Here is a 23,553-nt window from a genome sequence, read left to right as displayed (position 1 = left end):
ATGTAGAAACGGTGGAAATGCAAGTTTTTACGTTTTTTTACCGTTTTTACTTAACTCAATTTTTTTGTTTTTTGTTTTTAAAAAAACCTATTTTTCATTTTTTTAAATTCAATTTTCTCTTTTAATGTTTTTGGACTTATATCTTATATAGTTATGTGAGTTATATCTTTTAAATATGAAGTTATTTATTAAATTTCGAGGAGTGACTTATGTGAATTTTTTTTTTACATGCATATATATATATATATAAGGATATGTATCTATCATGCAACAACAACAAAAATTGATTTCCTGCACAAACAATCAAGACGCGGGTCCACAATTATTGTTTTTTTTTTTTTTTGAATACAAACAATTATTGTTTTTTTTCCTCATCTTAGTTTCTCTCTCTTATTTTTCAGTGTCTGCTGGATTGAATAGTGTTTTTCCTATAATATAATAGATATATAACTCATACATATATATATATATATATATATATATAATTTTGTATCTTAACCTTAAGTAGTAAAAACTTTACGTTTTTGTCTCGTTTCTACTAATTGCGTTTCTATTACTCTCTTCTGTTTTTACGTAGAAACTCGATTTTGACTATATTGTTCCATAATGTTCTTGTCACAATTATTACTACCGTGGCATCCATGTAGATGTCTACTTCAACAAATTCAATCTCCAAAATTGAACAGAACCCTAATCCCATTTGAAAACTCAACAAATATAAAACCCCAAAATCATGAATTTCAGCTAGAGAAGGAGAAGTTTACAAGCAAGTTTGTTTGCGGTGAGGGACCAACATACAACATGCCATGTAAGACTCTATTAGAAGGTGTCTTAACAGTAGGACCAACAAAATGTCATTTTTTATGTTTTAAGTACTACATTATTGCCTTGCCAACTATCTTTCAGTGACCAAATTTATGTCAATCTTTATCTCAGACAACAAAACAGTAATTTTTTTCCAATAATAATAAATCAAATGCCTAAATGCTAAATCTGAAGGTTCGAGGATACAATGTTGGCATAATTTGAAGTGCCAGTGTCATGATTTTTTATTTTATTATTTTCGCGGTGATAATTTTACAATTACGAGGATTTATTAATAACATTTTTTTAAATAAATTCATATTTTTTAATTATAAATTATTTTACGGTGACAATCTTATAATTATAAAAGTTCATTACTAGTATTTTTTAAATAAATATAACTTCTGTATAATTCTAAATCCAACCATATTCAAACAAGTTATATTTTTCTTCTACTTTCAAAATCAATTTTCAAAATTTATATTCAAAACAGTTTTTAAAAACAAAAACATATTAAAAATACCCAAAGTAACTTATAACCTCTTCCCCGTGGTTCATTTATATAAAAAAATTTTATACAGCTGATGGCGATGCCTGTTCAGTAAGAAGCTTCAAAAACAACCAAACATTAAAGTTGGAAGCATAAGGGTCATAAAGGCTTGACTTGAAAATTGGTACTACTTTTATAAGTTTGAGCGACTTGCTTGAACTTGTACTCGATGCCATGAAGTGTTTAATATCCCTCGGAGGTTCCAAATGTCTTCAACCTTTTCAGGTTGAACATTTGCAGCTGAATCTACCTGCAAATTAGCCAAAGGTATTAATTATTTAAACAGATGTTACAAAAAGATTCCCAACTCAATTAGAGAGGTGATCTCTCTGAACCATAATGCAAATGAACCCACTTGTAGATGAATTGTTTATTTGATAGGAAATAGAAGTGGAGTTAAAGGTAATAAATTTTGAATAAGAGTGACAATTGTTTTATACTTTCCAAGGTAGTGAAAGTGGAGAAAGTAAGAATGTCCATCAATAAGAATTTTAAACCATGCAGCATCAAACCTTAAAAGGCTATGGTCATTTTTCCAATTTATTTAGTCATATGAATTGAAAGTAAGCCCAACATATTTCTGAAGTTAGAGAGTATATATGATAGTTATGAAAAAGAATTACCATTTCTCCTCATTCTTTATCATAACCAAAAAAAGAGGGATTCTTATTCTAATAATTTCAGCTTCCCATGTTTGTCTACATACCAAGAATTGATCGAAAATAGAACCTTCTTTATTAAGCTCAACTATTCTTCCTCCTGCATTTTGGCTTCTCTAACAAATCATGCAGTGTTTCTATATGTTCCAAAGTTCACAGGGATTCAGTTCATGCATCTGGCTCTCAAAATTCATATGAATTATATTTGAGTTCTGAACTTGTCTGAGAGTGAGAATGGGGGTCTGTATCCTGTAGGGGTGAAGTATGTTGATCTAACGGAGACAAGAGAGGGAGTGGCATGGACCAAAGCTCCAGAGAGTCACCGTGCTGGCCTCAAGCTAGGTGAAGGTAAAAGGGGGAGGTGTTTTTGGGCTCGGTTATAGCTTGGGGAGTGATTTCAGTAGAGTAGCAATGAAGGTATGCGATGGAGAAGATGAATTTGAAGTGAGGCAGAGGCCTCTATATATAGGAGGTGGAGATTCCCTCCTAGCATTTAAAGTGTGATGCCATAACTGTTTTAAGCCTTATGGGCCCCACTATAGTGTGAGGATGCGTGAACTCTAATGTGTAAAGGTCATGCGTGCGTGAGAAATGTGAGGAGACATGTGTACAAGAAAGTCAAATACTCCACGTGCTAAGTGGTGATGACCTTGCCGGACAACCATTTGGACTGGCTGGGCAAGGCCGGTCTAGAACAAGTTCCGTAACATGTCAATTTCTTCTCCTCAATTATGTAATCTATAAGGAAGCTCTTGATATGACAAAGCTTGGAGATATTATTTAAAAGGCACAGAAGGGTCAAGGCAACCAATGGATTCTATTGCTTATGCATTATGCTACACACCCATTGAAAAGTGGACAACATTTCATTCCATTCTGTAAAGAACCAATTCAACCCAACAACTTTAGCTCTTGGATAAGGTTACATTAATGGTTTTATATATCTCTAACACGTCCCGTCACACGAGAGCCCATTGGACTTGAAGGGTGGATGATGCATCAGGCCCAGCCTATCTGTGCTAAGAAACTTCACACTACTTAATTAATTATTAATTAAATGGAGGCGGTGAGGATCGAACCCGTGACACTGAGCTCTGATACCATATAAAGAACCAATTCAACCCAAAAGCTTAAGCTCTTAGATGAGGCTACATTAATGGTTTTATATATCTCTAACACATTCATAGGACAACGTTTCATTCCATTCATAAAGCAGCTAATACGGAATAGATAAACACTTTTAACCAGTTCATAATTTTAATGACCAATATGAACATATCCTATCCTCGTGTTCTTACATGATACATCAGAACAGATTTGCTCTATCTGAATATATTGTTAGTTTCGTAAGACAAGAAACAAGATTTATGACAATTAGAAGATATGTGATGTGACATACCGCTTTTGCAATAATCTCAGTGCTGTGAAGAATATCAGCTGTGACCTCAAATAGCACCCATGCCCATTTATCACTGTTGGCATCATCTGGTAAATAGGGAACGCCACTTTTCTGAAATCTTGAGGCTTCCATCCAAGTTTTGCCTCCATCAACAGACACATCAACTCTCTCAATGCCTCTGCCACCACCTGATGCTGCATATCCAATAATTTTTACCTGCATGAGATTTGCAAAAATTAAGATTTCAGTTAATTATCAAATGGACTGAACATGTAACGGTAGTCTGTCTTGCTCCATATTGGAAATCAAAGCATCATGCTTGAACATAGAGGGGAGAAAAAGAAAGTGAAAAGCATCAAATGGTAAGAACATATGCCAAAATTCAAGTGGGGTGGATAGGTTTGTATTGCAACTTCATTTCTGCAAAGAAAGGACGTCTTTTCATTTCAAGGAAACTTAAAAGTATTTTTGGAATTTAATTTTGAGGAGAACAAAAATAATTATCTAAGTTCTCAATATATTTGGAAACATCAATATATTTTAAAGCAAATGCCACATACAATGATAATTGAATACTTGAAAAGCTTGGTTAGAGTTCCCAACGTGCAAGCACTTGAAAGTAAGAATGAATAAAATTGTATTCAATTGTGTATTGTTCTAATACAAAGAGTTACAATATATAGAAACCATAATGGGCTTAAGTGAGAAGCCCAGAATATTTACAGATAAGAAGTAATCTATTCAAATCTAATCAAATCTAATCTAATCATATCATATCTAATATTTCTAACACTCCCCCTCAAGCTGGTGCATATATATCATAAGCTCCCAGCTTGTTACATATATGATCTATTCGAGGACCTCTAAGAGCCTTGGTAAAAACATCTGCAAGTTGATCACTGGAATTGACAAATGCTATCTCGATCTCGCCTGATTGAATCTTCTCTCTAACAAAGTGACAGTCAATTTCTATATGTTTAGTCCTCTCATGAAAGACTGGGTTAGAGGATATGTGCAATGCGGCTTGATTATCACAAATGAGTTTCATGAGCCGTTGTTCACAGAGATGTAATTTCTTGAGCAATTGTTTTAGCCATATGAGCTCACAGGTTGCATTTCCCATCGCCCGATATTCTGCCTCTGCACTTGATCTAGCGACCACAGTTTGCTTCTTACTCTTCCAAGATATCAAATTTCCTCCGATGAGAACACAATACCCCGAGGTGGATCGTCTGTCTGAAGGAGAACCTGCCCAGTCAGCATCTGAATAGCTAGACACTTCTTCATTCCCTTTACTAGTGTATAATAAACCTCTTCCTGGTGCCTTTTTAATATATCGAAAAATCCTGATAACTGCATCCCAATGAGAGTCACAAGGAGAGTCAAGGAATTTACTTGCCACGCTAACTGAAAAAGAGATGTCTGGTCTCGTCACAGTAAGATAGTTCAACTTTTCAACTAGTCGACGGTAACGACCAGGGTCTGCCAATGGCTCCCCCTGTCCAGGTAATAGCTTAATATTAGGATCCATAGGTGTATCAATGAGTTTATATCCCAACATATCAGTCTCATCTAAGATATCGAGTGCATACTTCCTCTGACAAATGGAAATGCCTTGTCTAGACTGTGCTACTTCGATTCCTAAGATATATCGAAGTTTGCCAAGATCTTTGGTCTAAAACTGATTGAATAAATACTTCTTTAACTGATCAATCCCAGCTTGATCGCTCCCAGTAATAATGATATCATCAACATAGACCAAGAGACAGATGCACTGTCCAGAAGAGCTATGCCGATAGAAGACAGAATGATCTGCTTTACTGCGGGTTAAACCGAAGGATTGAACTGCAGAACTGAAGCGACTAAATCAGGCCCGAGGAGACTGCTTCAGGCCATATAAAGATTTACGAAGCTTACATACCATGCCAGAACTCTCCCCCTGAGCAACAAATCCTGGTGGTTGCTCCATATATACTTCCTCCTGCAAGTCACCATGTAAGAAGGCATTTTTTATATCAAGCTGAAGAAGGGGCCAGTGATGAATGGCGGCAAGTGCAAGAAAAAGACGAACAGAGGCCATCTTGGCAACAGGAGAAAAAGTATCCCCATAGTCAAGACCAAAAATCTGAGTGTATTCCTTAGCCACTAATCGATCTTTGAGGCGATCAATAGTGCCATCAGGACTAACTTTGACTGTGAATACCCATCGACAACCGACAATCGACTTCTCAGGAGGAGCACGAACAAGATCCCATGTTCCATTGGAGTGAAGTGCTTGCATTTCATCAATCATCGCCTGTCGCCAACCTGGATGAGAAAGTACTTCACCTGTGGTTTTAGGAATGGAAATAGACGAAATACTAGAAACAAAAGTAAAATGTGGTGAAGAAAGTCTATCATAACTCAAAAAACTATAAAGTGGATGAGGGTTATGAGTGGATCGAATACCTTTACGAAGGGCAATGGGAGTAATATCTGATGGAGGATCCAGAGGGGAAGAGTCGACAGGAGAAGGCGATGAGTCAGCAAGGGTCAAGTCCGCAGGAGGCGCAGGCTGACGACGTTGATAGGTGAGAAAAAGGGCGGTCTTCTGGGATGGAGGCAAGAGGTTGCTCCTCTGGGATAGAGTCTTCTGCAGCTGGTAAAGATAAGTCAAGAAACGGAACAGGAAGAACCTGATCAACCTGGGATATCTGAGACGGGATAGAATGAAAAGGTTGTTGATCAAGAAAAGTGACATTAGCAGAAACAATATAACGCTTGAGGTCAGGAGAATAACAACGATACCCTTTTTGAAAACGAGTATATCCAAGAAAAATACACTTGAAGGCTTTGGATGTTAATTTGTCTTTTCCTGGAGTAAGATCGTGAACAAAGCAAGTACATCCAAATATATGTGGAGGCAGAGAATAGGAATGTGCTCCTGGAAATAATACACTATGTGGAACTTCATTATTTAGCACAGAGGAAGGCATGCGATTGATAAGAAAACAAGAGGTGATAATAGCATCTGCCCAAAAACGGAGTGGAACATTCATATGAATTATAAGAGTACGCGCAGTTTCAACCAGATGTCTATTTTTACGTTCAACCACTCCATTTTGTTGTGGAGTGTGTGGACAGGTGGTCTGGTGTAACGTTCCATGTTTTGCCAAAAAATTAGAAAAATCAAGAGACACATACTCTTTTGCATTATCACTACGCAATATCTTAACATAAGGACCAAATTGAGTATTTATTTCAGCACAAATATTTTGATAAATTGAAAATAATTTAGAATGGTTTTTCATTAAATAAACCCAAGTACAGCAAGAAAAATCATCAATAAAGGTTACAAACTGAAAACCCAAAACAGACAAAGTTCGACTTGGACCCCAAATATCAAAATGAACAATAGAAAAGGGAGCATCAGCTCTTCTATTGACTCTATTAGCAAAGGAGAAGCGAGTGTGCTTTCCTTCCTGACAAGACTGACAGTTTAAAGACTTAAGATTGGATAAAAAGGGAACCATATGCTGAAGCTTGGGAAGACTTGGATGACCTAGACGACTGTGGATTAATTCAGGAGACTCCGTGAGAGAGCATGCCACTGGAGAAGGTGGTGCAGTCAGATAGTAGAGACCTCGTGACTCAATGCCCGTTCCAATCGTCTTCCCCGTACCCGGATCCTGCATAGAAAAAGATTGTTTAGAGAAGGTAATAGTGCATGAAAGAGAATGAATCAGCTGGCTAACAGAGATTAAATTGAAGGGAATGCCAGGTATATAATAAACAGAGGTCAAAGTCAAAAAGGGAGTTGGGTTGGCTTGCCCAATTCCACAAGCAGGGGCCTTAGTGCCATCAGCAAGAGTAACTGAAGGTATATTATTAGAAAAAGAAAGTGAAGTAAAGAGATCCTTATTACCACAAAGGTGATTAGTAGCACCTGAGTCTATTATCCAGGGTCCAAGAGATGATTGAGAAAGACAAGCAACATAATTACCAGTGTCTTGAGGAAGAGGCTGAGAGGAACCCCTTTTGAGAAGTGCCTCATTGTCAGCATTCGAAAGAGTAACGGATCCGGTAGAGGGTGGTGTAACATCAGTCTGAGCATAGTTGGCAGTCGGTGGTTTCAAGTGAGGGTACTTCCTGTAGCAACGTTCTTCAAAATGTCCAAGATTCTGGCAATAATTGCAATGAGGCCTCTGTCCACAGCCACCCTGTCCACGGCCACGTCCGCGGCCGCGTCCACTGTTCCAAGAATCATTGGAGCGAGAAAAGAATGCAGTGGAATCGGTAGCTGGCACATGTGTGGAAGCTGTTGATTTGTCCTTGAGATTCAGAAGGCGCTGGAAAGTGTGTGACAGGCTAGGAGTCTCAGCACTGGTTAGAATATTCTCACGAACACTTTCTAACTCCTCGGAAAGACCGGAGAGGGTTACGACCATAAAGAGGCGTTCCACCTGCTTCTTGTATGTAGAGGCATCTGCAGCATGAGGTAACATAGCTAAGAATTCTTGCATCAAAGAACGAATCTTACCAATATAAGTTTCCATTCGAGACTCTGGAGATTTGCGCAATTCCATTATCTGAGACACAATTGAATAAAGCTGCTGAATGTCATTGGTGTAGAGGTTTTTAGCTTCCTCCCATACGTCATAGCAGGTCTCAAAGGAGATGAAAATGTCTATAAGCGTCCGATCAATGGACTGCCAAAGGATACTTAGCAGTTGAGCATCAATCTTGTCCCATTCAGATGCCTGGTCTTTTACATTAGTTGTGAGATGTTGACCGTACCCCTGACCAGTAAACCAGATCTTAACTGAGGTAGACCAGGTCTTGTAAGTAGCCGATCCAGTCAGTTTCATTGTTGTAATGGATGGGGTAGTACTGGAGATGACTCCAGGAATGTTTTTGGATGTACCCTCCATTGAAAAAATTAAATAAAGATGACCAGATAACCAGATAAACACAGATTATCAAATTAAAAATAAAGCAAAATTAAATAAAAGAGTTCCAGCACTATGAACAACGAACGAAGAGCAAAGAATCACTGATATCTTCTGAACGGACGAGACCCACAACGAACGAAGACCAGATCTGAGAAGAGGGGAGGAAGGCGAGTTGTTCTGTCCAGGAGTAGTCGGGAAAAGCCTATCGGAACAGTGCTCACGCGCCGGTGAGAGGCGGCGCGTGAGGACCACGCGCAGAGGAGCTCAGCCGCGGGTAAGGGCGCGTGAGTTGGCCGCCGGTGATGGGCCTTCCACAGAGTTGGTCGCCGGAGCAAGGAGGGTCTGATTGTAGGTTTTCCGGTTGAAATCGTCGCCGGAAAAGTTCTCCGGTGACCGTGAACAGTAGCATACGGCGGTTCCGACGGCAAACGGAGGCTGAGGAGGTTGGTTTCTGACTTTTTTTAAGGTTGAGGCTAAATATTTGGTGACTAATTAAGGGTTAAGGCTAAAAAAGGTTGCCAGTATGATGCACGGCGAGAAAAAGGTTTTATGCGGAAGCTAGGTTTCCCAGAATGTAAGCTCTGGTACCAACTTGAAAGTAAGAATGAATAAAATTGTATTCAATTGTGTATTGTTCTAATACAAAGAGTTACAATATATAGAGACCCTAATGGGCTTAAGTGAGAAGCCCAGAATATTTACAGATAACAAGTAATCTATTCAAATCTAATCAAATCAAATCTAATCATATCATATCTAATATTTCTAACACAAGCTATATAAATAAGATCAAGATAAGAACAAAAAATGATAATTTACATGTGTGTGTACGAAAGTGCTGCGTACTTATGGTAGAAAGCGTATCAGAGGAGTAAACCATACATAACAGCTGACGTGGTGCAAGGCCTTTCTGAAAGGAGTGAGAGGAGAATTCAGTTAGAAATTTTTTAGGAGGAAAGTAAATAGCATAATGACGTGGCAATGCTGAGAGAAGAATAAAAGCACAACACTAAGGTAGGAAAAGAAAATCTGAAAAATAGGATTGGGAATGGGAGAGCCTGCACCTCTCGAAAGTGCATGCGGGAAACTTCTTTTCTTTTTTGTTATTCTGTTGTAATCCAGGTCGATGACCATTAATGATTCCTGCATTGTACTGATTTAGTTTTTGTCAAATATATTCAAGAAAAACTGGAAAGATTTCCTTTCTGGACCAAAAAGATTGTTGAGTTCTGTTTTGTTTCTTTAAGCTTGTGACTCTAAGTTAGATCTTATCAATTGGCGCCGTCTGTGGGAAGTGTATGGTTTGGACGCGCACTATGGATGCACGATTTGAGGCCATCGAGGACCGCTTCTGTAGGAATGAGGAACTTGCTGAAGAACGCCATCGTGAACTCCTTCAGTTGTTACACATGGATCACCAACCCAGAGACAGCCCAGTTCATGGCGGACGTCGTCGTCGTGGGCCCTCTCGGCGGCAAAGTCCCAGTCCGGTTGCTTCGGAATATGGCGACAACAGAGAAATTCTAGCGCCGGACAAACGACCGCTTCGTCTCGACATGCCCAGATTTAGCGGCGAGGATGTCTATTCTTGGTTGACGAGGGTGGAACGCTACTTTCTGGTCAATCGAATTGGGGATCGGGACAAGCTAGATGCAGTCATGATCGTTTTGGATGGGGTTGCTCTCAATTGGTTTCAGGTGTGGGAACGTAATCAACCCAACGCTACTTGGGGGGATTTCAGGGAGGAGGTGTTGGAGAGGTTCACGGCTGCTAAGTTGGGAGGTCCTTATCAAGAACTTATGAACCTTCGCCAAACGGGAAGTATCGCGTTATTTCGAGCTGAGTTCGAAAGGATCATCAGTCCCCTCCATTACGTCGATGACCACATGCTAAGGAAAATCTGGCTCCATGGGCTCAATGAAGGTTTCAGAACGGAGCTACTACAGAAGGAGGTTCGGACCTTGAGTGACCTGATGAAAGAAACGACAGCGTTAGAAAAAAGGAAACAATCTTGGGTTCAAGATGGATTTGGGCTAAATGGGGGTGGCCTCAACGCGAAGTGGGGTGGGCTCAATTGAATTGCTCAGCCCCTTCGTAATACAGTGCCAAACCCATGTGCCAGACACGTGCATCACTTATCACATGCTGGAAGTAAGGGTGACACGCGGCCACACTTGCCCTCATCAGGAACGGACACGCGTAACACTGGGACTATATTTGGCAGCCCTAATCAAACGATGGGTGTCCCTCACGGGTCTGAAAGTGTCGGCAACCAGAGCTCAAGGGTAGAAAGCCGTCGTTTGCCTCAGGCAGAACTCCACGAGCGTTCAAGGAAAGGCCTTTGCTTCAAGTGCGGTGCCAAATGGAATATCAACCACCGTTGTAAAATCCCTCAGTTGAATCTGCTGATTATCGAAGATGATGAGGAGGAAGAAGGCGACCCGAACATCAGACCAACAAGCGCAGTTAAGGTGGAAGTTCCGTCAGAAGAGGAAGCTATGTGTCAGATGTCAACATTTAGTTTACTGGGGCTCTCTTCGAACCAAAGCATGTAGCTGTGGGGGTCAATACGGGGTGAGCGTTTGGTGATAATGGTGGATAGTGAGGCTTCGCGAAATTTTGTGGAACGCACAGTGGCTACACATTTAAACCTCACGGTGGAAGACACACCCACTTACAACGTGGTGGTGGGGGACGGTTATAAGGTGCAGTGCCAGGGGGTTTGTCGAAACGTCAACATCGATGTTCAGGGAGCACAATCTTGCCACGATTTATTCCTCTTCGAATTAGGAGGTGTTGAATATCTTGGGGCTTGACTGGCTCAATAGTTGGGGAGAAATGAAGGCTGATTTTGGTAACCTAACACTTAAGGTTTGTGTAAAAGGACACGAGGTCACGCTGCGAGGAGATCCCGTTCTATCAAATACTACAACCATGACAACACTGCGTTCTATGGTCAAGGCTTTAACTGAAGCCCAACAAGGGTTTGTGGTGGATCAACATTGGCATCAGGAAAGCAAAGACGACACGGAAAATTTGTGGCCTGAACTTGAGGCATTGTTGTGCGACTATGGTGCTGTTTTTCAGGATCCTCAGGGCCTACCACCAAAGAGACGCCAAGATCACTCCATTATCCTCAAGGCAGGGAGTACAACACCCAACATACGGCCTTACAGGTATCCTTACTATCAGAAAACCATCATTCAAAAATTGGTTTCTGAGTTGCTAATTTCAGGTTTGATACGACCAAGTGAGAGCCCGTACTCGTGTCCTATAATTTTGGTGAGAAAAAAGGATGGCAGTTGGAGAGCTTGTGTGGACTACCGTTCTTTGAATAAAATTACTGTTCCAGTCAAGTTCCCCATTCCGGTGATTGAAGAACTTCTGGATGAGCTCGGGGGAGCTAGGATGTTCTCTAAATTAGATCTCAAATCAGGGTATCATCAAATCAGGATGAAGGAGGACGACATATCTAAAACGACATTCAGCACACATGAAGGCCATTACGAGTATGTAGTGATGCCCTTTGGGCTCACCAATGCTCCTGCCACCTTCAATTCGTTGATGAATGAAGTTTTAAAACCATTTCTCCGTAAGTTTATGTTGGTCTTCTTTGATGATATACTCATCTATAGCAACAGTCAAACAGAGCATGTGCAACATCTTCAGAGGGTGTTTGAGGCATTAAAAAGCAACTGTCTGGTGGCAAATCGAAGAAAATGCTCGTTTGCTTTGCATCAGGTGGAATATTTGGGCCATCTTATCTCTCAAAACGGGGTATGTGTTGATCCCAAGAAGGTTGAAGCAATGCTTCAATGGCCGATTCCCAAGAATCTTAAGTCATTAAGAGGGTTCTTAGGTCTCACCGGATATTATTGTAAATTTGTACAAGGTTATGGGAAGATAGCCAAGTCATTGACTGACTTATTAAAGAAAGATAGTTTCATTTGGAATGGACAAGCTCAGTTAGCCTTTGACGCACTCAAGACAGCCATGACTACTCTTCCAGTACTTGCCTTGCCTGATTTCACCAAAACTTTTATGGTGGTAACAGATGCTTCGGGACGCGGGATAGGAGCTGCACTAATGCAAGAGGGCCGCCCAATCAGCTTCATTAGCCAAGGTTTTTCTAAACGGGCTCAAGAGAAGTCAATATATGAGAAGGAACTTATGGCTATTGTCTTTGCCGTTCAAAAGTAGAGACCGTACTTATTGGGGCGAAAGTTTATCATTAAAACAGATCAGAAAAGTTTGAAATTTCTGATGGACCAACGGGTATTGGGTGAAGAACAACAAATATGGGTTACCAAGCTTTTGGGGTATGACTTTGAGATTCAATATCAACCAGGACGTGAGAATGTAGTGGCGGATGCACTTTCTCGTCAAGAACAGTTCTCAGCTCTGTCTTGTGTAGTCCCAGTAGGAGATGCTAGTTTTGATGACAAATTACAAGCGGACCCCAAACTGAGAGTCGTTATGCAGGACCTATGTGATGACTCGGGTTCACATAATGGTTTCACATTGAGTGGTGGCTGTTTATTCTTTAGAGGAAGGTTAGTTTTTCCACGCTATTCTCACTTCATTCCTCTTATATTAGAAGAATTTCATAACTCTTGTGTTGGGGGACATTCTGGGTTCCTCCGCACCTATAAGAGAATTGCTGCACTTGTCTACTGAGAGGGAATGCGCAACCAAATTAAAGAGTTCGTGGCTGCCTGCCCTATATGTCAGTAGAATAAGAGTCAGAATCTCTCTCCAGCAGGCCTTTTACAACCTTTACCAATACCAACTCAGGTTTGGGTGATTGATTTTGTGGGAGGGTTGCCCAAGGCTCAAGGATGGGGATACGATCTTTGTGGTGGTGGATCGCTTGTCGAAATTTGCTCATTTCATTCCTCTTTCACATCCAGATACAGCAAGGGAGGTAGTGTTAATATTCATCAAGGAAGTGGTGTGCCTTCATGGTTTCCCTTCTTCTATTGTCAGTGACCGAGACTGGCTCTTCCTCAATTCTTTTTGGACTGAACTCTTCAAGTGCACAGGCACTAAACTGAAGTTTAGCACGGCCTATCACCCTTAATCCAATGGTCAAACCGAAGTGGTCAATCGATGTTTGGAGACATATTTGCGGTGTTTTTGTGGCCCTAAGCCAAAGACATGGCCGTCTTGGTTACATTGGGCGGAATTTTGGTATAATACCTCATATAAGGATGCTACGGGAACTACACCATTTAAGGTGCTGTATGGCTGTGAGCCTCCTATCTTGCTGCGATCTTACTTTGCTATTTCACCGGTAGATGACGTTTCCAGGTTGTTACAAGATAGGGACACAATTCTTAATGAGTTGCAGCAGCATTTGCTGATGGCCCAAAACAGAATGAAGAGTCAAGCGGATCAGCATAGAAGAGACGTTGAATTTGGAGTTGATGACATGGTGTACTTAAAGTTACAACCATATAGACTTAGATCATTAGCCCATAAGATCAATGAAAAATTAAGTCCACGTTTTTATAGCCCTTTTCGAGTGCTCGAACGTGTTGGGGCTGCGGCTTATCGATTGGAATTGCCGAAGGGGAGTAGAGTTCACCCTGTCTTCCATGTCTCATTGCTTAAAAAAGCAATTGCCCCTTCTGTACTGGTGCAGCCACTACCATCAATGTTAACTGAGACTTGGGAATTACATGTGGAGCCGGAAACTGTGCTGAATTGGAGAAAAAATTCGCTGGGCAAAACAGAGGTTTTAATTAAATGGAGCAATCTACCATCCTTTGAAAACTCGTGGGAGGAAGCTGCCAAGTTCAATCAACAATTTCCAGAATTTCACCTTCAGGACAAGGTGAAAGTCATGGGGGGAAGTATTGATATGAAAGTGCTGCGTACTTTTGGTAGAAAGCATATCAGAGGAGTAAACCATACATAACAGCTGACGTGGTGCAAGGCCTTTCTGAAAGGAGTGAGAGGAGAATTCAGTTAGAAATTTGTTAGGAGGAAAGTAAATAGCATAATGACGTGGCAATGCTGAGAGAAGAATAAAAGCACAGCACTAAGGTAGGAAAAGAAAATCTGAAAAATAGGACTGGAAATGGGAGAGTCTGCACCTCTCGAAAGTGCATGAGGGAAACTTCTTTTCTTTTCTTTTTTATTCTGTTGTAATCCAGGTCGATGACCATTAATGATTCCTGCATTGTACTGATTTAGTTTTTGTCAAATATATTCAAGAAAAACTGGAAAGATTTCCTTTCTGGACCAAAAAGATTGTTGAGTTCTGTTTTGTTTCTTTAAGCTTGTGACTCTGAGTTAGATCTTATCAGCATTCCATAGCTAATAATAGAAAAACATTCATGTAATTCACCAAAAGAAAAATAAAAAAAGGCACCCAACACACACATTCATTCTTGAAAAGTCCATTATACACATGATCACATAAACTAACCTTCCCAGGCTTTATTGTGCTCACATCTTCTAGAGAGCATATAACACACTGCCACAAAGAAATAATTAGTTACAGAAGGTTTGGTTGAAAAAAAAAATAAAACAAATTTGTTCTGCTCGGTTCATCGGGGTCTGATTATTCAGGTTGTACCAAATTAAATGTACATAACTTGCTTTAAAAATACTAATTGATTGATTTTTCTTTACTCAAAATTACGTAAACAGAAAGGGTATACTAATCAGAATACCTGAACAGGGAAATCCATTTGGGGCCTCCTGCTTGACCAATTGATATTATCCCAATTCACTGATGGTGGAAACATTTTGTAGTCCTTTTGCATGAAGAAACCCTGATACATGATAATGTGAAGTTCTAGGGCATTCTGGAAAGGAAAATTTGGTATTTTAAAATTTTTCTACATGATATATCAGACCTGGCATTCTTCTGCAATGATATTGATAGCCTCCAGCCATTTAACAGACCGAGCTCCAATGACACCAGGAACAATCACACGTAATGGGTACCCATGATCCCTGTTAAGAGTCTAAAGAAAGGCAAGGAGATCTTAAACTAAGCCAAGAGCACTAAAGTGACTAAACTAATATATCTTCATAGTATATATCACCAAATGAAGCGCAAGAAAAAAAAAAAAAAACTCTCAATACGCGGAAAGTATAGTGGATAATTTTTCACAAAGGTTAAAAGTGTTCATGGTTGGATGACAAAGCTATGATCATCAGTTTCCCATCTTTAATTTTGAGTATACTATTGGATAGATCATCTTATTTAACTGTTGAAATTATAGGGTATTGGTGAAAATGGACAAAATGAGAAAAAGGAGGCATTCAATAATATTCTGAATAAAATGATATTTGATTGATATGAGATATATAATAATCCAAAGTACTAACACCCATTATGAAAATCTAGTATTGTAGTACAATTGGTACAGGCTTTGAAGTTAATATACTAGTTATTGACCTAATTATTTGAATAAATAGGTGTTAGTGCTTTGTATTATAATACATCTCATATCAATCTAATATCATATTATTCAGAATATTAATGAGAGCCTCCTTTCTCTCTTTTCCTCCTTTTTCACCTAAACCCTATACTTTTAACACAGTATCAAAGCTTAGTAACAAGTTTAGTGAGGGTTAGAATATAAAAATCATTATTACATTAGGAGTCTTGTTAGGTTAGTGAAGTAGTCTTATTGTGTTGGGCTCATAGTAGCAGTCCTACACTAATTTCTTGACCTAAATATTAGTTTGTATTATAATACATCTCATTCTAATATCATATTGTTCATTATACTATTGAGGGGCTCCATTCTCTCTTTTCTTCAAGTTTCTAATTCAAAATCCAGTTACCTGAACTTTCCGGTATTCAAGCTCTTTTGGAAGGTAATGGCTCTAGTATAGTGAAGAGTTTTTGTCTGGTTTGTGATGCTTAATAGTATTAATAAAATATCTGTTGGAGACTAATAGGCTATTTTTCCTGATATTTATGTGTTTCCAGAGTTCAAAGAAGCCATCTTTTTAGGGCGCTTAGCAGATTTGGGATTACCTTTTTATCATTTTTGACAACCAATGGTTTTGTCCAGCATCCTTGGATAAACTTAGGTCTACTCATTTTAGGACCCTAAATTTTAAATAACAAGTGTCTTCACTCTCATCTTTTGTGGGAAAGAGTTGTCTTCTTGGCATACATGCGGACATCTGCGCATAGTTTATTTCAAGGGCTGTTCTCTTATGGATTTACAAAGGGATAGGACATGGAAAGTGATACAGCCCTGGACTGGAATAGCTCAACTCTCAATGAAAGAAAGGAAAACAGAGGATTTGGGGACAGATCCCCAAAGATTTTATTAATTATGACGAAAACAGAAGCAAGAGGATCAACCTCTTTCAAGGAGCATTCTCCTTCTTGAGACTAATCTCCCTCTTCTCTACACTAAAAGCTGCCAACTGAAAGGTGAACCCTCTTATTTAATTACCTAAAGATAACAAATTAATGAGAAATTAGCTAACTAGCAAAAGGATAACCTAAGCTATTCAATTCTGGATAAACATTCGTAATAGAAAGATAAACATAAAACATAAGCTACTATAAATAACAACATTCTATCTTCCTCAACTAATTCCCTGTTTCTTGTCCTTTTTGTTGTAGACTATGAGGTTGAGGGCCCACTAAATCTTTGGCTGTGTCAATACCTCCAGGGGGAATAACAGCCTTGTTCCCGAGTTGAAGTCAGGAAATTGGTGCTGTATGGTCAGAATATCTTCCCAAGAGGCATCTTTTGGGGGGTGATTGGACCATGGAATGAGGACTTGTTTGGAGAGATGTCCTTGGTGTAGCACAGTTTTGGTAACAAGGACTTAAAAAGGAGAAAATAGTGGAGTTGTTTCGTGGTGATCCTCCAGTAGTTTGTCTTCCAAGGGATGGTTTCCAATAGCCTTTTTGAGTTGGGATTCGTGAAAGACAAGAATTATCCGAGAGGAGGGTGGGAGCTCAAGTTGGAAAGCCACTGTTTCAATTTGCTTAGTAACTAAGAAGGGGCCATAGTACCTTGCGGCCAACTTAGGATGGAGATGACCTTGAGTGGATGCTTGCTGATGAGGTCTAATTTAAGATAAACCAAGTCTACTATCTGAATCATGGAGGGGGACCTGCATAAATTAGCCTTGCAGTTCATGTGATTTTGAGCCCGAGTTAGGTGAAATTTGAGTTGGTGTAGAGCCTTGTCCCAATCCATTAGATTTCTTGCTGCTGCCTCTATAGCAATCTCCCCTGGAATGAATCTCAGAATTGAAGGAGGTGGCCTGCCATAAAGTATTTTGAATGGAGTGCATTGGGCTAATTTGTGAAAGCTGGTATTATACCAATATTTAGCCCAGGCGAGGAAATCCCTCCAAGTTTAAATTGCAGGTAAGTCTCTAAAATTCTATTCATCATCTCTGTTTGCCCATCGGTTTGGGGGTGGTAAGCAGTGCTAAACTTGAGTGAGGTCCCCTGCAACCGAAGTAGTTCTTTCCAAAATACGCTTATGAAGGTAGGGTCTCTGTCACTAACAATGGAAGTTAGTACTCCATGCAACTAGACTATTTCTTTGACGAAGGCTTCATTAGCTGAATAGGGGTCTTTCATTAAAATGAAGTGAGCATATTTACTAAGCCTATCCACTACTACAAAGATGGTGTTGAAACCCCTTGATTTTGGCAGGCCTGTGATGAAATCCATGCTAATGTCTTCCCATACAGCTTGGGGACTCGTAAGTGGCTGTAGCAACCCCGCGGGACTAGAAGCTTGGTACTTACAACTTTGACATAGCGAACTTTAAGCAACATATTTTGTTATGGTATCTTTTATTCTAGACTAGAACAATGATTGAGCAATGCGCCTATAGATTCTAAACACTCCAACATGGCCTCTAGTGGGAGTGGTGTGAAATTCTTGGAGAAGTTTAGGAATCCAAATGGATTGAGCTGAAAGCACCAAACGGCCTTTGTAGTGTAACTTGCCATTTTCTTGGGTGTAAAAAGTAGGGGTATTAGGATCATTTTGAAGGTCATCAATTATCTTGGCCAAGGTCTCATCCTTTTTAACCTCCTTGTCCAGCAACAGCATGTTTGACCAAATGGGTTTAGAAATGGTGTGAAGATCCTTGTCCTCCTCTCTCCTTGATAAGGCATCTGCCACCATGATGCTGGCCCCCACTTTGTATACAATGTCAAATTCATATCCCATTAATTTGGTGAGCCAATTTTGTTGGTTTTGAGTTGTGATTCTTGGTTCCATCAAAAAATTTAGAATTTTTTGGTTTGTATACACAGTACCTAGGTAGCACGGACACACAAATATTTTGAAAATTTGCATGTCGGACACGTGTCCGACACGGACACGTTCCGACACGCTCGAACACGCGTCCGACACGCGGTCAACTCTCCGACACGTTCCGACACGTTTTTCCGACACGCAGTCAACTTTTTCCGACACGCGATCAACGCTTGGACACGCTCGGACACGTTTTTATTTTTTTTTTAAATCTTAATTTTATTTTGTTAACTAAATATAAAAGAAATAATTTATAAATTGATTTTTTTCTATTATGAAATTTGACATGAAAAATTAACAAAGTATGAAAAATTATTTATATTTATATTTATGTTATGAAATTTAAATATTTGATTGGTTATATGACTTATTATGGACTCTTATATGTATTAAATATAAATTATATTATATATATTAAAATTTTTATTTAATATCAAAACATGTCCCAACGTGTCCAAATATGACATTTTTTAGAATTAACGTGTCGGCGTGTCGTGTCGTGTCCCGTGTTCGTGTCCGTGCATCATAGCACAATACATTTCCTCCCCAACAGGTATGGCATCCAATGTTGAATAGCTAAGACAGGGGCCATTAGTTCTTTCTCATAAACTGACTTATTTAGGGATGATGGACCCAATGCCTTGCTTAAAAAGGCTATTAGGTGTTTCTCTAGGGAAAATACATCTCCAATTCCCTTTCTTGATGCATCACATTCAATAACAAAAGCCTTAGAGAAATCTGGTAATGAGAGGACAAGGTTGTTGTCATAGTAGTTTTGAGGGCTTCAAAGGATTGATTAGGTTCTAAAGTCTAAGAAAAATTACCCATCTTAAGGAGGTTAGTCAAGGGTTTAGCAATCTTCTCGTAGTTCCTTTTAAAATGTCTATAATAACTGATTAAGCCCAAAAAACCTCTCAAACTTTTGATAGACTTGGGTTTAGGCCACTATAACATGCACTCCACCTTCTTAGGATCCATGGATACTCCACTCTTAGTTATGATGTGCCCTAGATAGTCAATAAAGGTCTATCCAAAACAACATTTTTTGATGTTATAATAAAACTGGTATTGTTCAAGGATAGATAAAACCTTTGTAAGGTGATATAAGTGATCTGTCAAGGATAGATAAAACCTTTGACCCCTGATTTTGCATGTGATAGTTCGTCATCTGCCTTCTTGCCCATGCATGCCTTCAATAAGATAGTTAATTCCTCAATTCCATCTTTATTAGCGTTGGTCTCCCTTCTAAGCAACCCAATGGATTTTTCCAGAGCTTCAACCCATGCATCAATGGACGTCATTCCGATTTTATTCGGCAGGTCACACCAAATTGAGACAGCCCGGGATTGGAATAGCTCAACTCTCAATGAAAGATAGGAAAACAGAGGATTTAGCGGAAAGATTCCCGAAGATTTTATGAACCAAAATTAGAAACAAGAGGATCAACCTCTTACAAGGAGCATTCTCCTTCTTTGGACTAATCTCCCTCTTGTCTACTCTAAAAGTTGCCTACTGAGAGGTGAACCCTCTTCTTTAATTACATAAAAATAACAACTTAACAAGAAATTAGACAACTACCAAAAGGATAAACCTACCTAACAGAAAGATAACCGTACGCTATTCAGTTCTGGATAAATATTTGTAACAGAAAGATAAACATAATATAAGCTACTCTGAGTAACAACATTCTATCTTCCTCAACTAACTCCCTGTTTCTTCTCCTTTCTGATGTAGACTTTGAGAGGTTGAAGGCCCACTAAATCTTTGGCCGTATCAGAAAGCAATTTTGAGCTTATGCTTTTATTTCACCTCTCTCTCTCTCTCTCTCTCTCTCTCTCTCTCTCTCTCTCTCTCTCTCTTTTCCTCCGTTATTGCACCATTCTAGTTTCTCTTGGTAAAATTTTCTAAACATAGTTTTTTTATAAAAAATTGATCCAACAGAAAATGCCTTCAAACATTTTGAATATAATACTGAATTCTAAAACCACTTCTAAGGATGCTAATTTGGAAGTTATAGCTGCTTGCTTACTGAAAGAAAGAAAAAAAGTATCGATTATATTATCTAGTAGGCTTATTACTTCAGTCATAAAACTTCGGAAGCAAACTTTCTGATATATCATTTCATAGATATATTGTGTAAGAGGATTGAGGGTACATCACGAAAAATTAAGTTCCAACAAAGGGGAAAAGTGTTTACAGTGACCATAAAAAGAACAAAAACAAAAAGAAGGGAGCCACTCACGTAATAAACATGCACTATATATGTTCTATATCTTTTTTCCCAATTAAATAATGATATCTGCAGCTCCTATGGTGAATAATATGAGACAATAGCAGCGTGGCATGAATGGTAGAGTATAATTTTTAATATTGGTCTCTTTTAGAAAGTAATGAAAATCAAGGTAAAAGAACCTCGAAAATTTAAGAGCTGCAAGAAGATAGTAAACAATAAGAAGTCAAATTCACTTACTTCTCCATTCATTTCATAACAAAGTAGAACATCTGCTTCAGGATTAGTGGCCTGGCTGAGTGGTATCGATGCCTTGTATGGGCCTCCATTTTCCTCCTATAATATTTTAATATTAAAAGGAATCAACAGAATACTTTTGACAAATGCTATAAATAATCAGAAAGAATCCAAGATCTCCGGAGTAAACATACAAGCCATAGTCATTACCTTACACTTATCAACGCTTACAAACTCAACATGTTTTCCACCAAATTGAGTAGCACTTGTCAACTTTGGAATTCCAACAAGTTCAAGAACATCAGTCAATTTGGCACCACCCCAAACAGCTGAGAGTAAAAAAAACATAATGGATCAATGATTAGAATCTACTACCTATTACATTAATAATCTCAGTTACTAGCTAAGCACTCAATGGGCACTCAAGTTCCTTTGGGGACTACTTGATTCTGAGATAAAATCCTAACTAGGTCTTTGCTTGCACTTTGGACTAACCTCCCCCTTTTCATACAAGGTCTTAGATTTCCTCTGTAACCCCCACCTCCCAAACCAAAAAAAATAAAAAATAAAATTCAACACAGACTTGAGGTGAAACACAAATAGCTGAAGCTCTATTGAAAATCCTTGAGCACTATCAATTTTCATTTCATTATCCCAAAAAAAATTGACACAATACTAACCATTTCCAATTGCAGAAACACCCCAGCCAACTCCCTTCACTGTTTTGGTCTTGCTCATAGCAGTCCTTCGATTACCTGCACACTGATACAATCCATTTGCACAATAGGTACCATACCATCATCAACTTACAAACCAAAAAAACCCCCAGTTCTACCTCAATCCAAGTTTATCAAAAGAACACATACCTGCAATGTGGCAGTGACATTATACTTAGGCAGCATCCTATCACCAAACAACTAAGGTCAGTTCCTTGTACAACAAGAAAAATACTAAACAACAGCCAGAATTCTTTTGTCAGAACAAGTTGGCATTAAAAAAGGGCTAATCCTAAAGACAAAAGGACTAACCTGATATCTTTCATGAAAAGCTGTTTTGGATTTTCCACCAAACCAGAAATTAATACGCAATATCTGCTCCTCAAACCAAACACGTCACAACAAAACAAATTAAACTCTTTTTTATTTATTTATTTTAAATTTGGTTATTTTACAGTGAAAAAATGAAGAGAAAGAATGAAGAACCTGTCTATGTCCTCAACGATGGGTATTGGGCCATGATTCCTCTTGTAAAAGAAATCCGGAGGAGTAACATACGACGCAATCAAAGCAGAACGAGGTGGCTCCGCATTAAAGGGTTCCTGAGAAAAAAAAAAAAAAAAAACAGAGATTTTAATTTCAGAAAATTTGTTAAGGTTGTTAGTTTGTTTGTTTTTAAGGTTTAAGGGTTAGTTTGTTTTGCCTTGGCGTTAATTTGAAGAGAAGGGTGACGAGGAGGCTCTTTGGAATAATCTGAAGGTGCTGTGAGTCCTGCCATTTTTTATTCTCTGGTTCTTCAAGGAAAAGGGTTCTTTTTGAATTTTGATGATGAAAACTCAAAAAAGAAAAAGAAAAAAAAGAGGAGCTATGAAGGAAGGAGAATGAAAGCAGTGCAATTTGAAGATGATACGGACGTTTCTCAATCCTTCATTAATTTTGAGAGTACAGTAAAAAGCATAGAAGTAGTAGTTGTTGAGAATAAGAGAAATTTTTGTGTTTTTGTTAGTGGGTTTCATGTGACATTATAAAAAACAATAAAAAATAAAATTTGTTGTTATTCTCTGTGTATTTTTTTTTTCTTTTTGAATATAATGGAAATAAACTCTGTGTATTATTTTATGGGTTTTATTAGTGTTATGTAACATAATACAAGTGTTGTTTCCAACTCTCACATCAAAAGGGAGAGAAAAAGTGGAATGATGAAAGAGAAAAAAAATATGTGGATCCCACCTTTTTAATGTGTGTAGAAAAGTGAAGTTATATTATGTTAAATAATAAACATAAAACTCTTATTTTATACATGATAAAATGATGATAAATGACGAAAGATTATCCGTATTTTTCTATTTGGTACTACGCTTACGAAAGCATCAATGTTTATATTATACTTTGAAAATGGATCCATATTAAATAAAAGGGAAAAGTTTAAAAAAACTATCGTCTGGTATTCTTTTGGATCACTTACATTTCTATGTTTTTTTTTAGGAAAAAAATGTGTGTCATTTTAAGGAATATAAAGTTATATCATTTTAAGTAAGAGAAAGAAATAGATAAAGGGAGAAAGAGTGAATAAAAAAAATAAAATAATAATGAGTCTCACTTCTTTGTAAGAGTGAAATGACATAAGCTGTGTCATTTGAAAGGACAAATATTTTTTCCTTTCTTTAATCACTTAATCTCTTGTGGGTTTTTTCATTCACACCTTTCTTGACACTATTAAAAAAGTTAACTAAGTATATCTATTCTACCTTTTTGAG

The 23,553-nt window shown here is 38.5% G+C and overlaps 1 protein-coding gene across 2 annotated transcripts; it reads right to left on the bottom strand.

The window, feature by feature from the left end:
* Positions 1-1,347: 1,347 nt before the first annotated feature.
* On the bottom strand, positions 1,348-22,709 carry LOC133294228 (sulfite oxidase-like). 2 transcript variants are annotated; one of them, XM_061492883.1, is made up of 12 exons: positions 22,500-22,709; positions 22,283-22,398; positions 22,109-22,171; positions 21,947-21,983; positions 21,761-21,842; positions 21,291-21,409; positions 21,084-21,179; positions 15,210-15,320; positions 15,024-15,125; positions 14,777-14,824; positions 3,413-3,628; positions 1,348-1,604 (listed from the first exon to the last, which is right to left on the bottom strand). In XM_061492883.1, the coding sequence occupies exons 1-12, from the start codon at positions 22,572-22,574 to the stop codon at positions 1,488-1,490; spliced, it is 1,182 nt and encodes a 393-aa protein (XP_061348867.1). In that variant the 5' UTR covers positions 22,575-22,709; the 3' UTR covers positions 1,348-1,487. The 2 variants fall into 2 exon arrangements, with proteins under 2 accessions (XP_061348867.1, XP_061348868.1); XM_061492884.1 differs by lacking the exon at positions 1,348-1,604 and adding an exon at positions 9,190-9,253 and having other exon boundaries at positions 3,452-3,628.
* Positions 22,710-23,553: the final 844 nt, after the last annotated feature.

The sequence above is a fragment of the Gastrolobium bilobum genome, unplaced genomic scaffold (assembly GCF_033153095.1).
Source record: "Gastrolobium bilobum isolate Gb01-03AN ecotype WA unplaced genomic scaffold, APGP_CSIRO_Gbil_v1 utg39811, whole genome shotgun sequence".
Taxonomy (NCBI): domain Eukaryota; kingdom Viridiplantae; phylum Streptophyta; class Magnoliopsida; order Fabales; family Fabaceae; genus Gastrolobium; species Gastrolobium bilobum.
Note: the sequence above shows the minus strand (reverse complement) of the source record. Positions and strands in the feature narration are given on the sequence as shown.

What these genes read in the sequence shown, in the direction of transcription:
- LOC133294228 (XM_061492883.1), bottom strand. Translation starts at nt 22,574, where the DNA reads ATGGCAGGACTCACAGCACCTTCAGATTATTCCAAAGAGCCTCCTCGT. An exon ending in TAAGCGTTGATAAGTGTAAG is followed by an intron (nt 21,180 to 21,290) that starts GTAATGACTATG and finishes AAAATATTATAG; the next exon opens with GAGGAAAATGGAGGCCCATA. An exon ending in TCATTGCAGAAGAATGCCAG is followed by an intron (nt 15,126 to 15,209) that starts GTCTGATATATC and finishes ATCATGTATCAG; the next exon opens with GGTTTCTTCATGCAAAAGGA.